Source organism: Hyalella azteca, unplaced genomic scaffold, assembly GCF_000764305.2.
Source record: "Hyalella azteca isolate HAZT.00-mixed unplaced genomic scaffold, Hazt_2.0.2 contig16446, whole genome shotgun sequence".
Taxonomy (NCBI): domain Eukaryota; kingdom Metazoa; phylum Arthropoda; class Malacostraca; order Amphipoda; family Hyalellidae; genus Hyalella; species Hyalella azteca.
The window spans coordinates 43,237-56,630 of NW_025946269.1; the positions used below are offsets into that span (position 1 = coordinate 43,237).

At 37.3% G+C, this 13,394-nt stretch overlaps 1 protein-coding gene across 4 annotated transcripts in view; it reads right to left on the bottom strand.

Annotated features, from left to right (window-relative positions):
* LOC108666058 (ubiquitin conjugation factor E4 B) overlaps positions 1-12,153 on the bottom strand; it is a 24,016-nt gene extending 11,863 nt beyond the window's left edge. For 2 of the 4 annotated variants that reach the window (XM_018152864.2, XM_047884903.1), the window contains exons 1-11: positions 11,973-12,153; positions 9,302-9,419; positions 8,722-8,846; positions 8,263-8,320; positions 6,794-6,948; positions 6,296-6,430; positions 5,856-6,006; positions 5,539-5,666; positions 3,921-4,002; positions 3,041-3,207; positions 452-604 (exon numbers count right to left, since the gene is read on the bottom strand). In XM_018152864.2, coding sequence (XP_018008353.1) covers positions 452-604; positions 3,041-3,207; positions 3,921-4,002; positions 5,539-5,666; positions 5,856-6,006; positions 6,296-6,430; positions 6,794-6,948; positions 8,263-8,320; positions 8,722-8,846; positions 9,302-9,419; positions 11,973-11,999 — 1,299 coding nt within the window. In that variant the 5' untranslated portion in view covers positions 12,000-12,153. Of the gene's footprint in view, positions 1-451; positions 605-2,224; positions 2,378-3,040; positions 3,208-3,920; positions 4,003-5,538; positions 5,667-5,855; positions 6,007-6,295; positions 6,431-6,793; positions 6,949-8,262; positions 8,321-8,721; positions 8,847-9,301; positions 9,420-11,972 lie in introns of all 4 variants that reach the window. The other 2 variants (XM_047884905.1, XM_047884904.1) reach the window with 2 other exon arrangements.
* Positions 12,154-13,394: the final 1,241 nt, after the last annotated feature.

Consider the following 13,394-nt stretch of genomic DNA (forward strand, 5'->3'; position numbering starts at 1 on the left):
TTCTTGTCTCTGATTGGCGGATTTTGCTTGCAAGGCCGTCAATGATTGGCTGATGAACTTACGATCTCTTAACTTTTTTTGAAAGCATGGGCCCAGTATAGGAGCAAGCAGCATCATGAGCATAAATTACTGATCCTATAAATAATGTTACTACGTTACTTTACTTGAGGTAATTCAAAATCGAGGACTAGCAGTTTCAACAGTAATTCGGTCCGCAGAAAATTCTGCGGTTTGCTACTGAAAAAAAGAAGGCACAAGCATAGCAAATCAAACTAAGACCATACTAATAAAATATTCCACTATGATATAACATGATTGCATTTAGTATTATTAACAAAAATTCAACTTTTCAAACCAAGTACAATTACTGTTTAGAAGCAAGAAAAATTACTTTAAAGGAGAAAAACAGAGTGTCGGTAGTGAAACCGTCAAGAGTAGCACAGACACTGACCATGGTGACCATGAGTGAGCAGATGGGTCGGTTGTTGTTAGTTTTGAACTCAGTGAGTATGATGTAGACCTCGAGTATTCTTCTGTAGGCGGGGTGCAGGAGACTGCAGCGTCGCATCAGGTCGCTCAGTCCCAGCAGAACTCCTGACCAAACCTGCACACAAGCTAAGGTCGCTCAGTCCCAGCAAAACTCCTGACCAAACCTGCACACAAGCTTACTCGTCATGGCAAGAAGATATTCTACTTAATGTTTCTACTTAATGTGACTATTTAATATTACTCTACTTAATGTTACTCTACTTAATATTACTCTACTTAATGTTACTCTACTTAATGTTGCTCTACTTAATGTTGATATACTTAATGTTACTCTACTTAATGTTACTCTACTTAATGCTGCTCTACTTAATGCTGCTCTACTTAATGCTACTCTACTTAATGCTGCTCTACTTAATGCTACTCTACTTAATGTTACTCCACTTAAAACTGCGAGGCAGGCTCACTGCAAGGTCTGGCGCCGTACAATTAAAACCTAAATACACGTAGCGGCTGATTTCTGCTTTGTGATTGGCAGGCTTAGCTTGAAAAGCGTCATTGATTGACTAAATTCGATTGTCCTATTCGTCATTCGTCAATCGATTGACCATATTCGATTGACTATATTCGACTATATTTGATTGAGTGCGAAAAAAAATACAACAATAAAATTGCATGAGGATTATGAAAAGTTATTCAAAGAGTCTAAAAATAAAATAACTCATTCCGTATATAAACAGAGGTGAAGTTCAAGAGTTTAGCTAATGGACATAGGTTCATTGACATATGGTAACTTCAATAGAGCCTTTAAATGTAACATTCCTCTATAGGAACGTCTCAACACATATAATTAATTTTAAAACTTTTCTCATATCAACTTATGACATATCGTAGTAAAAGTCTAAATAGCATCCTAATAGCATTTATCTCGAGAGCTAATACTATAAATGCTAGTAAGGTTAGCATGAAGCCGTAAAATTTCTGCGATGTTTATTATCGGTGACAGGCCAAGTTTACTAAATTCAACGCCGACGCCAACATTACTTTTGATACTGAATAAATTTAAAAAGTTCATAGATCACTAATAGGTATCACCTCACTCCTAATAAATAAAAAAATATAACTCAGTACTCACTGCAGTGAGTGACAGAGAGCGCATTTTCTCGTCGACGAAAACGTGAAGTCACGGACGGACAATTCAGGAATATATACTTACATGATAGTGTTCAGTGGGGTCATACTTTCAAAATTCTCTAAGTGGACGTAAGTACTTACGCTCTATTTTCTTGTCTCTGATTGGCGGATTTTGCTTGCAAGGCCGTCAATGATTGGCTGATGAACTTACGATCTCTTAACTTTTTTTGAAAGCATGGGCCCAGTATAGGAGCAAGCAGCATCATGAGCATAAATTACTGATCATATGAATAATGCTACAACGTTGCTTCATGTGAGGTAATTCAATATCGAGATGAGACTTGCAGTCTCAACAGTAATTCGGTCCGCAGAAAATTCTGCGGTTTGCTACTGAAAAAAAGAAGGCACAAGCATAGCAAATCAAACTAAGACCATACTAATAAAATATTCCACTATGATATAACATGATTGCATTTAGTATTATTAACAAAAATTCAACTTTTCAAACCAAGTACAATTACTGTTTAGAAGCAAGAAAAATTACTTTAAAGGAGAAAAACAGAGTGTCGGTAGTGAAACCGTCAAGAGTAGCACAGACACTGACCATGGTGACCATGAGTGAGCAGATGGGTCGGTTGTTGTTAGTTTTGAACTCAGTGAGTATGATGTAGACCTCGAGTATTCTTCTGTAGGCGGGGTGCAGGAGACTGCAGCGTCGCATGAGGTCGCTCAGTCCCAGCAAAACTCCTGACCAAACCTGCACACAAGCTAACTCGTCATGGCAACAAGTTACTCTAATTAATGCTCTACTTAATGTTACTCTACTTGATGTTACTCTACTTAATGTTACTCTACTAAATGTTACTCTACTTAATGTTACTCTACTTAATGTTATTCTACTTAATGTTACTCTACTTAATGTTACTCCACTTAAAACTACGAGGCAGGCTCACTCCAAGATATGGCGCCATCCAATAAAAACCTAAATAAACGTAGTGGCCGTTTTCTGGTCATAAGTCTAAAGAGCATCCTAATAGCATTTATCTCGAGTGCTTATAATATTAATACTAGTAAGGTTAGCATGAAGCCGTAAAATTTCTGCCATTTTTATTATCGGCGACAGGCCAAGTTTACGAAATTCAACGCCGACAACAACATTAAAATTAATACTGAATAATGTAAGACGTTCATAGATCACTAATATGCATCACCTCACTCTTAATAAATAAAAAAACTAACTCAGTACTCACTGCATTATGTTACAGAGAGCGCATTTTCTCGTCAACGAAAATGCGAAGTCACGGACGGACAGGCGGACGGACGGACAGGCGGACGGACGGACGGACAGACAGACATGGCGAGCACAATAGTGCATTTTTTCCATAAATGAGAAAGTGCGCTAAAAACATATAATCGTGACCTTTTGGAAGAGCTGTGCGCCGTCGTGCGCGGTGTGGTGCATGAGGTCGGCCAAGAAGCCCCGCGGCAGAGCGTCCAGCAGCAGCGGCCTGATGAGGTCCGAGCTGAGGGCCAGGCCGCTCGGCAGGAACAGACTGCGCTCGCTGCTCGAGTACGCGTCGAACGTGCCTGTGGTATGTACGGGTGCTACAAACGTACACATTAACTCGTTACAGACGTCGAACGTGCCTGTGGTATGTACATGTGTGCTACAAACGTACACATTAACTCATTACAGGCGTCGAACGTGCCTGTACACGTGCTATTTCCAGTCGGTATATACCACTCCACATTGTCAGCGCTACTACTTGTATAGCTCTACCCTGGCGGAACTTCTAACCTGCAAATAATGAACTGCTTCTCATCAAAAGATGCTGGGCTCATCACAGAGAGCTGGGCTTAGCTCTGAAAGTACCGAGCGTATTACAGAGTCCTGAGTTTCTCCCAGAGATCTCAGAGAAAAACGCATAGTGTAGGTACTGTAGTCTTCGCGGTAATTAGCAGAACTTTGGTACCTGGTTCTTTACCCGAGTTACAAGTGTTGTGCTCTGTTTTTTACATAATATATCAAGAAGTAGAGTCTAATAACAACATGGAGACTGGACATAAGTTTGATGGAAGCTGAACTTCTAGTCTTTAGATCCCGGCACTTTTGGAACGAGCAATTCTCATCACCAAGGAAAGTTTGAGCAACTTTTTTCATCCTGCCACAAAACATGATTAGCTCATGATGAATACTGCACAATGCGTACGAGGAATGACAAGCATCAAAAGTGGGTGTTATATACAAGTAATCAAAAAAAGAATGAAAAATTCGATAAACTCTAGAAGATGTTAGAGACCTGAGAGCATCTGGGCGGTGAGCTGCATGGACTGCCGCCGCACTTCCACGAGGGCCTTCGAGATCTGCTCCACGGCGCTCTTCTGTGCACGGACAACACCAAGTACGTTAAGAAGTAAGTGAATAGATCTAATCATCTAATGTATCTAAGTATTACTAAATAGTTAGGACTGATAATATATAGTGGACAACACCAAGCACGTTATAAGGTAAGTAAATAGATCTTGTGTTTCTGAGTATTTAGTTATTTGAATATTTAGTCCCTGAGTATTCAGTTAAATAGTTACTACTTATAATATACCTATAGTAAAATAACTGCTACTGACATTAAAAAGTTGAATAATAAATTCTAATAATTAATAGTTAACATAGTAATTAGCATTTAAATAAGAGATCGTTTTATATTTTGGACCTCTCATTCAAGTCTCGATAAAGCGACAACAATCTTGACGCAATGTACACAAAAAATACGTCGGCAAAAGGTAAACTATATCAGCGTGTAGAATACATGGTAAGCTTGTTGACATGCACCGATATACATGTATATAAAAGGTGACTCACGGAAACTTATTGAATTTAAAGTTCAACAAAAAAATAACTAGTAAAAATATCGCTACAATATAAATTCTATTGAGAAAAACATTACCTGAATTTTTATATCATTTAGTTTTATAGAAGACATCGGACATATGACGGCCCCCATTGTCAATGCATTCAGTTAGTAAATTTTTGAAATTCCGTTCAATTCGCTGAAGCATGTTGACGAGCATGTTGGCAATGGCTTGGCGTATGTTGTTCTTTAAATGAGGTAGAGTCCTTGGATAGTCATCGTACACAACTGATTTAGAATTTTAGATAAACCCATACAAAAATCACAATGAGGGAGCGCTGCCGGAAATGTAGAAGTGAACCTCATCACTAAAGAAAACGACTACATCGTGAGGCAAGTTCTCAAGAAACGCTTCACATGTATTTCGGCGAGCAATAAAATTGTTTTCCTTTAGTTCTTGTGCCAGTCACAATTTGTAGGGATGAAATTGCAGTTCATTGTGTAGTATTCGTACCACACAGCTATTCGAAATCCCCAGAATAGCAGCGTGTTTACGCGCTGAACGGTGTGGAAAACGCCTCTCAACTCTTAATTAGTTTTCGGGTGTTGTGTCAGTACGCTGGCCTCCAGACCCTCTTGTATTCACACTTCCACTTGCTCTAAATGTGTTCACCCACGTAACAATCTATTTCCGATCAGGAACCCTACCTGAAGGACGAATACGGTACCTTGTACGGAATGCTCATTGAGCCGCGATATAAGAACGGCCATTAGAAAAGTAGTATGCCTCGACAGCAAACACACGCTGCTCACTTGTCCAATGCATAGTGGCAACTGACTAGGCGATACACAAAACTTCACGACCTTGTTTTTCATATAAAATACTTCCCGCCCTTTTCCTACAACATCTGATTGCGTGGCGTAGAAGACATAACGTTAGGTTTCCGTGAATCACCCTGTATAGTATAGTTTTTGACAGGCACCAATAATACATAAATAGCTGGTTGATAGGCACCTACAATACATAATAGGCTGGTTGATAAAGCATGATAAACTAGTTTATATGCACCTTAGGGTAGTCTCTCTCGTAGGTGACAGCTGCGCGGTACACGGAGCAGAGATAGTTGAGGGCGGCCGCCTCCTTGCGGTCCGGTGGTTTACACAGCTGCTCTATAGCAGCCGAGATATCTGTTGCAGCTGCAAAACAATCATGAAGCTTTAATGTATATTCCAGGAAAATGGATATTAATTCTGATTTTTTTTAATGCATGCTAATGAAGTGAGAGATGAAGAATTAGTCTAAACTCTTCAGTACCTATTTGTTGCTTATACCGCAATTGAAGATGATGTAAGTTATAAGCAATTATACCAGCCCCTGACACCGACCTTGCTCAGCCCCAGGACTGGAGTCGTGCTGCGCTGTGGCACCAAACTTTGCTGTGGCGTGCTGCTCAGCGCGCAGCAAGCGCAGCACCACGCTCATCGTCGTCTCTGATATGACGTTCTCGACGCTGCTAGCGCTGCTCAAGCCTGTCACCTGCAATTACGAGTAAACATAATAACATTGTTCAGCTCTTCTGAACAGTAATTATTTTACCATTTAACATATATGTTAATTATAACAGCTATCATATTGTTACAAAGTATAAATAGCGTGCGCAAAAAAAATTAAACCTCAAACGTCAACTAAACATCATAATACATTGCAAAGTTGAATAAGTAGTAAGTGAATGAACTGCTCCTTAACTCATCCTGAATAATTACACAAAATGCCAGGGCCGCCCTCACGCTAATGAGTAACATGGGAGCCAGCAGCCATGACTCACCTCGGTGAGGAGCAAAGGCTCGTCCAGCGGAGGGGTCTGGCAGGAGTCCACTTCAAGACCAGGCCACGAGACCAGCAGCAAGGAAGACAGGATGCTCTGCAGGTGCTCCGGAGTCACCTCACTTCTGCTCACAGTCTGCAAGTTCAAAATATTATTGATATTAATGAAGATTTTCAGAGTATTTAACATCAATAAAGTACCAGTTTGGGAAAAGTGCGATACTCATGCATGACATTCCTATCTTAACTTTGTCCACCATGCATGACATCACCACCCCCATTTTCTTTCATACACACATCAATATTTACTATCTATGTCTCTCATACATGACATCACTAATTACTATGTCTCTTATACATGACATCACTATTTACCATGTCTCTCACACATGACATCACTATTTACCTTGTCTCTCACACATGACATCACTATTTACCATGTCTCTCACACATGACATCACTATTTACCATGTCTCTCACACATAACATCACTATTTACCCTGTCTCTCTTGCAGTCAGGTCGCCTCTGAAGAGCTTCATCATCAACATCCATGGGAACCTCCGTTGCCAGCCCCTCGGCAGTGATGACAGCTTCAGACAAAGACCTGCCTGTTGCCTCAGCGCCGCTGCCCTCAGCACCTAAGACCAATAGAGCTGGAGACACGTCACAAGAGTGTTAGAGCCTTATTTGCTAGAGACATGCAAGCACAGAAAAACCATTCAGGGTCTTTAAGAAAACGTCTGAGAAACCGCAAAACTTTCCCTTAAGCAAATACAGACTAGAACAACAGCTTTGTTTTAATGTGGAAGAAAAACTGTGACAATTAAAATTTATGGTAACTACCTCAGATGAGAGCAGTTTTCTGGTGAAGAATTTGTGTGAATTGAGGCGCATGAAGTACAACATCAAGAAGACCTTTTTTCAACTCTCATCTTACATAAACCAAGATGACTCATACGAGTAAAGTATTGAAGAATATAGAGTATGGCTGGAGTACAAAATTAATTTATCAGAGAGGTGTTGCATGTGAGATATAATAGCGGATATTATAATAGTGCACCATTTCTCCATTGCACAGAATTTGCCAGGAACATAAATTAATTAGTAAATATGAAGCAAGAATACAAATTCCAAAGACATCAATAGAGTAGCTGGAGTAAGACCTGCCATTGACCAAGTTATTGAATTTCATTTCAATTGAAGTTCAAAAAAAAAATTCCTTAGATGAACTCATTTAGAAACATTTATATTGTAGCACTTTCAGTTCCCTCATTTCAAGCACTAAGGGCAGAAAAATATTGAGCAATAATTTTAATCCCATTGTGCAACCATTTTGTCATTTTTAGGTTAATTTTTAGGTTAATTAGTATATTGTCCCAGGAACCAGCCTGAGAACCTGAGAAAATTTGAAGTGATTGATGTCATATGTTCATAGGCATTAATAACACACAACACTTGACATTTTCCAAAGCAGGAAATAAGATTGTAATAATCCTCAGCCAGAAAAAATCTGTCTAAATGGAAAACTTATTCAAACCAAACATTTGAATATTCAAACATAAGGCCATAAAAAATTAAATTTTGTATAAAATTCAACAACAATTTCAAGTTATTATCAAAATTGTTAAACAGCAAACCATTCATAGTTCAATTTAACAGGAAAAATTTGTTAGAAATAACCCAATATAGAGCAGTAAATTGATGGTAGGAACAAAGGAAAGCTCTCATCAAGGACACACTCTAACAGACAATTGATGGTAGGAACAAAGGAATGTTCTCATCAAGGACACACTCTAACAGACAATTGATGGTAGAAACAAAAGAATGTTCTCATCAAGGACACACTCCAACAGACAATTGATGGAAGGAACAAAAGAAAGCTCTCATCAAGGACACACTCTAACTGACAATTGATGGAAGGAACAAAGGAAAGCTCTCATCAAGGACACACAAAGACAAGTACTCACCTTTCTTGGCGGGGGTGGCAGCAGGAGGTGAGGAGAGATTGCGCTTGCAGGGGGAGCTCTGCAGGGTAGAGCATCACAAGAGAACAATTTAAATGCAGGAGGCTAATACTACATATACTTATACAGTTATACTCTATACCTACTACCGTATAATGAATTAATATGCAGACTACCATACACTGCAAATTTAGCTTTCCATACTTGTTTTATGATTCAAGTTTCTCTAATTGAGGGAAAATTCAAAGTATACCAGCATGAGGAATTCATTAACATAAATGCCAATTCTTCATAAATTAGTGAGGTTATAGAACTTCAGTTTGCCACCATTTCTTCAAGTTTTCCAAAAGATATAATACCATCCCATAGCCTATGATGTGACATCTAAAGTTCATATCCAGGAGATGAATGTTATTTGATGCAGTGTATGGGGCACTAAAATTGGAATGGAGATCTACAGACCTGTGTGATGGTGGTGGTGATGGTGATGGAGGAGCAGTCTGGTGATGCTGGTGAGGCTGAGAGGCAAGTTGATGCCTCCCTTAAAAGGCTCTCAGAAACATCAGAACTTTTTATCACAGAAGATCCTGTAAAATTATTTTATTAGATCTAATTCAATCTAGATTTGCAAATGTAAATTGAATTGATGGACACTGGGTTCTAAAATATTAAGATATAAAAATGTTAGGAATGATAACTTAGCTAAATCTACATTCAATATAATCAGGTACTACTTTAAATTACATGAAAGATCTTAGAAAGAAACCATTTCACAACTAATACATTACACTTCATGCTGTTTCAAGACCACATATACCTATGTAGGTACATAATGCTATAGCAATGTAACTAGAGAAGTCACTGGTATCATTACGATAATGTCAAATAATATTCATATTGGATATTATATTACAAATAGATTATGTATGAAGGAAGACAAGGGTAACTAAAGTGCTTTCAATCTTTTTTGCATTCAAATAATTGAATGAATAGCTATTGTACTTCTTGGTTTTTCCAAGAGATCACTTAGAATTCAACTTACCAAAATTAATTTGTAAATTCTTTTCTTGACTTGATGAGTTAGAAGCATTGTCTGTACTGCCACCTGCAGGGCCAGAAGCACTTCCCGAGGACAGCTTTGCTAGTCTCTTCCTTCTGATCTGTGTGAAGGAATGGGCAAGAAGGCATTACAGTATGAGCATTTATGAGCATTTAATTTCACTCAAGAACATGCAAACTTTACAGATGTAAATGAAATATAAGGCAATACATTACGCAGATATTAAATGAAATTATTTATATACTAACAGAAACCAACAACTATTATTACATATTGTGCTTATATATAATAATATTATATTATTATATAATAATATTATATTATTATATATTGTCCAAATACAAAATTTCCTTAATGTATGCCTAGCTACAGAAAAATTAAATTCATAAAAAATATACCTTATCTCTTAAAAGAGGCAATATGAAATTTTTTATGGTTATCATTTTTAAGGTAGTGAAAATTTGAGTCAATGGTCTGTTCCTGCTTGTTCGTTTAATCTAGCAAATGTCATATTCTTTTTGTTTGTTGACCAGTGAACAGTGCCTTACAGTGAATTTTATTTATTTCCTGGTAATTTTAATTCTACTACTTGGCTCTTGTTCAAATATTTTCTAAAATTACCTGAATATTTTGGTCTAAAACTTGCATGTATACATGATTAATAAGTGCAAGAAGCATCAACTTGCAAGTTGTCAAATGTATCAACTTGCGCAAAAGTTTTGCCACTGGCGTGCATTTTTATGCATACCCGAGTCCATTTGACAGTGTGCTATCTTTATTTAATTATAAATGATCTTCAAAAATTAGACTGATTCACATTACTGAATGAATGGGTAATCTGATGTTGAAGATAGTTTACCTACTGTTCAACAAGCAAGCAAGAGCCTGATTGATATTGTACAGCCAATGTAGTAAGTACTAACTACAAGGACGGGAGGTTGTATGATGGCCAATGGTGCCGTTCCTCTAATTTGGGCACTATCTTCACAAAACCAATATGACCAAGATAATTTGGAATAACATTAAATTGCAACATGGTATCGGGGGCAACATTTATTACTAAATCTCCCAAAATCTACCAACACATTACTGAATTACATAATATAAACATTTTCATATGTTAGTTCATGTAGGTATATAGACTATATACTTAGTAATAAAATTTGTTTAAAAAACAGTATTAACATTACAACTTTCTAAAATGTTTGTTATTCTATCTAGACTATTTAGAATATTAGGCAAATTTATTTAATAAATTCTAGGGAACTTCTGTCTGGCAGTTCTAAGTATCCTAAAATTGTGGTTAAAAATGATCATTTCACAGGTCATTTTCAGAAGACAGGTGAAAATAGGCTTTTTTCATATTTACTAATAACAATAATAATTTAGCACTGAAGAAATTAGGAAAAGGCCATTGCAGAAGGTGAAATTGACCCAATTTACAGATGTTACTGTCTGAGTCAGTGATTGGCAAATAAACATGTGGCTTTGACAAAATTTTGTACTTAGGTTTTTTATGATAAAATCAATCATTATTTTGTCCTAGTTTGTCAGCTTAGCAGCTCTATGATTACTGAACAGTGTAATGAGTGTACAACTGTACATGCTGTGACAGCTGTGTTATGCAAGTCCAGAATGCAGAGAAATTTTTGCTTCTGTAGAAGCAATAAAATGAATATCAGATTCAGGAGAGCTAAGCAATTCTGTAATACGATATAGATATTCCTTTCAAATCCTTACCCATCACTGGGATTACCCGCAGCTCAATTCTGCCACAAATACACAATTAATTAACCCACAGCCACAGGCATAGTGACAAAACAGAGATTTTTTAGAGTCAGTTCATTTTTAATTTCCTCATTTACTCAAGATTTAAACCAATTTCTTATGTATGATAATGTTGGTATCCATTATACTTTGCTTGTCTAGAGTCTAAAAAACTCTCTGCTTTGCCACTATGCCCACAGGTACAAAATTTTTTTACATCTTTCAGAGAAGTCAAACTCAAAGTTCTAGTTAGGTCCAGTTTGGCACTTGCGTAAAATGGAATCTCTTACATTATAAAAATATAGTAATTCCATGCATATGGTCATAGGTCAGGAACTCCTAGAAGTTCCTTACAACCTGACCTTGTAGGATTTCCTGAATGAAGGACTAGAAGGATTTCCTTATGTAACTTATGTTTTATTGCCCACATAACCCCATTTACTGTTCAAGACCCTAAATTTAGTGTGAGGCAGGATAATTTGGGTTTCAAGCCTAATTTAGGAGAGAACTCAATCATCATTATAATCATAAATAGGCTCTTTGAATTTACTAATCAATTTTATCCACAAAATTTCATTGCCAATCATCATTGTACATTTGTACCTATATGTTGATTGTTGAACAACAGTAAACAGTTAAGATAGCAATAGCCTAGGGCCCTAGGGCCCTAGGTATTCCTGACTGACCAACTACTGTAAGAGTGTAGTGTATGGCTGTACCTATAATATAACTTATAACCTACCTAAGAGGCTGAGCCTATTGCTAGGTCATGCATAGACATTAGATTGAGAAGACTTCATGACTAAATCATTTAGGTATTTTTAAAATTATTGAAAACAGAGATAATATGAGTGGCCAATTCAACAGTGTATTAGTAAATACTTACCTCATCTTTATTTATTTCATCAGCCATTTTTTTGAGCGTATTTAGTACTTATTGAGTAAATAATCTTTTCATAAATTGGAGATAACAGTAACCAATGCGGCTTATGGATTACTCTGATGTTTATGTCGGAACAGCTGGTGCTGACGTCACAAAAAGTTTTCGATTCCAGAAAGGGTCTATTGCTTGTTAGACTGTGAGACGCAATACGAAATTTAAATGTATATTCAACCAGGTTATTTATTTTTTTAAAAACTCGATAAATATTATTCAATCGGCTATCCGATCGACATCTTTTAATTTCATGTCCATCGCCCGCATAACTTGCTGAAAAATTTAAACATATGTTCCTCATTAATTTAAAGTGAGTTATTGCGTTACATTTTTTTGAATACTTTTTTCAATTTAACACTTGAGAAAAACTGCCTTTGCAAACTAGGGCCTAGTGATAATTCAAGTTTATTTAATTCGTCGCTAGCTATTTTCTCGTTGCCTGCATTCCTGAACAAGGAACAAAATGGAAAAACTGCATGCGTGTCCCGATTTAGGCCTTATATCTTGTAGCATATTTTTGGATTAACTGTTCTGAACTGCCTTGGGATAAGTTAATTCTAATTCAATACAATAATGATTACATAAGGATTTTAGTTGGATTCTGCGTCGCAATGACATTTCTACATCACTCTGACCCTTTTGGGACAATTTTTTTAAGATACCGAGAAATGGCGTTTAGCGCGGTAATTCAAAACAAACCTACAAAGAAGTTCTGTCAACACTCACAACAGCGTTAAGAGAGTGAAGAGCTATGTGTTTAATTAGAACTAAATCCGTTCAGGTTTGATAATTTTATACGATAAAAGCGTACTAACATGGGTGCGCTAAGAAAAGGGCTGTCAAAAGCGTCCGAGCGGCAAAATTGTGCACCAAGAGTCTAGCTACAGCAACATTTAATTAAGGACTTCGCTGCAACCGGCCCTGTGGTTACTGAACACTAAGGTAAGGTGCAAATCTAGACGCAATAGAAATTTGACGTGTAATTTACTCATTAAGATTTCAACTAATTCCAGATCGTGATTATGTAGCTCACAGACTCCGTAGAGTTTTGTTTGTCTCGCGATGAGGTTGAAGATAAAGTTAGATTCTTCATTGTCTAGGAGTAAAATAATCGAGCGACTTGTACGCGAAACACTTTCTTGCACACGAATCCGGATGATATTATCCCTTGTACAGGCACTCAAGGCGAGAGAGTGCTAACCTAACTTCCTAACGATATCTAACCATTCCGTTGGTATATCAAGAAAGAACTTCATACAAACTTACCTTAGAAACTACCAAACCCGAAGATTTAGCATTACCGAAACTTGTCCCTTCTTAACTCGAGATAGGAGTATTAAGGCTTGACATACTGCCCGCCCAAGATAAATG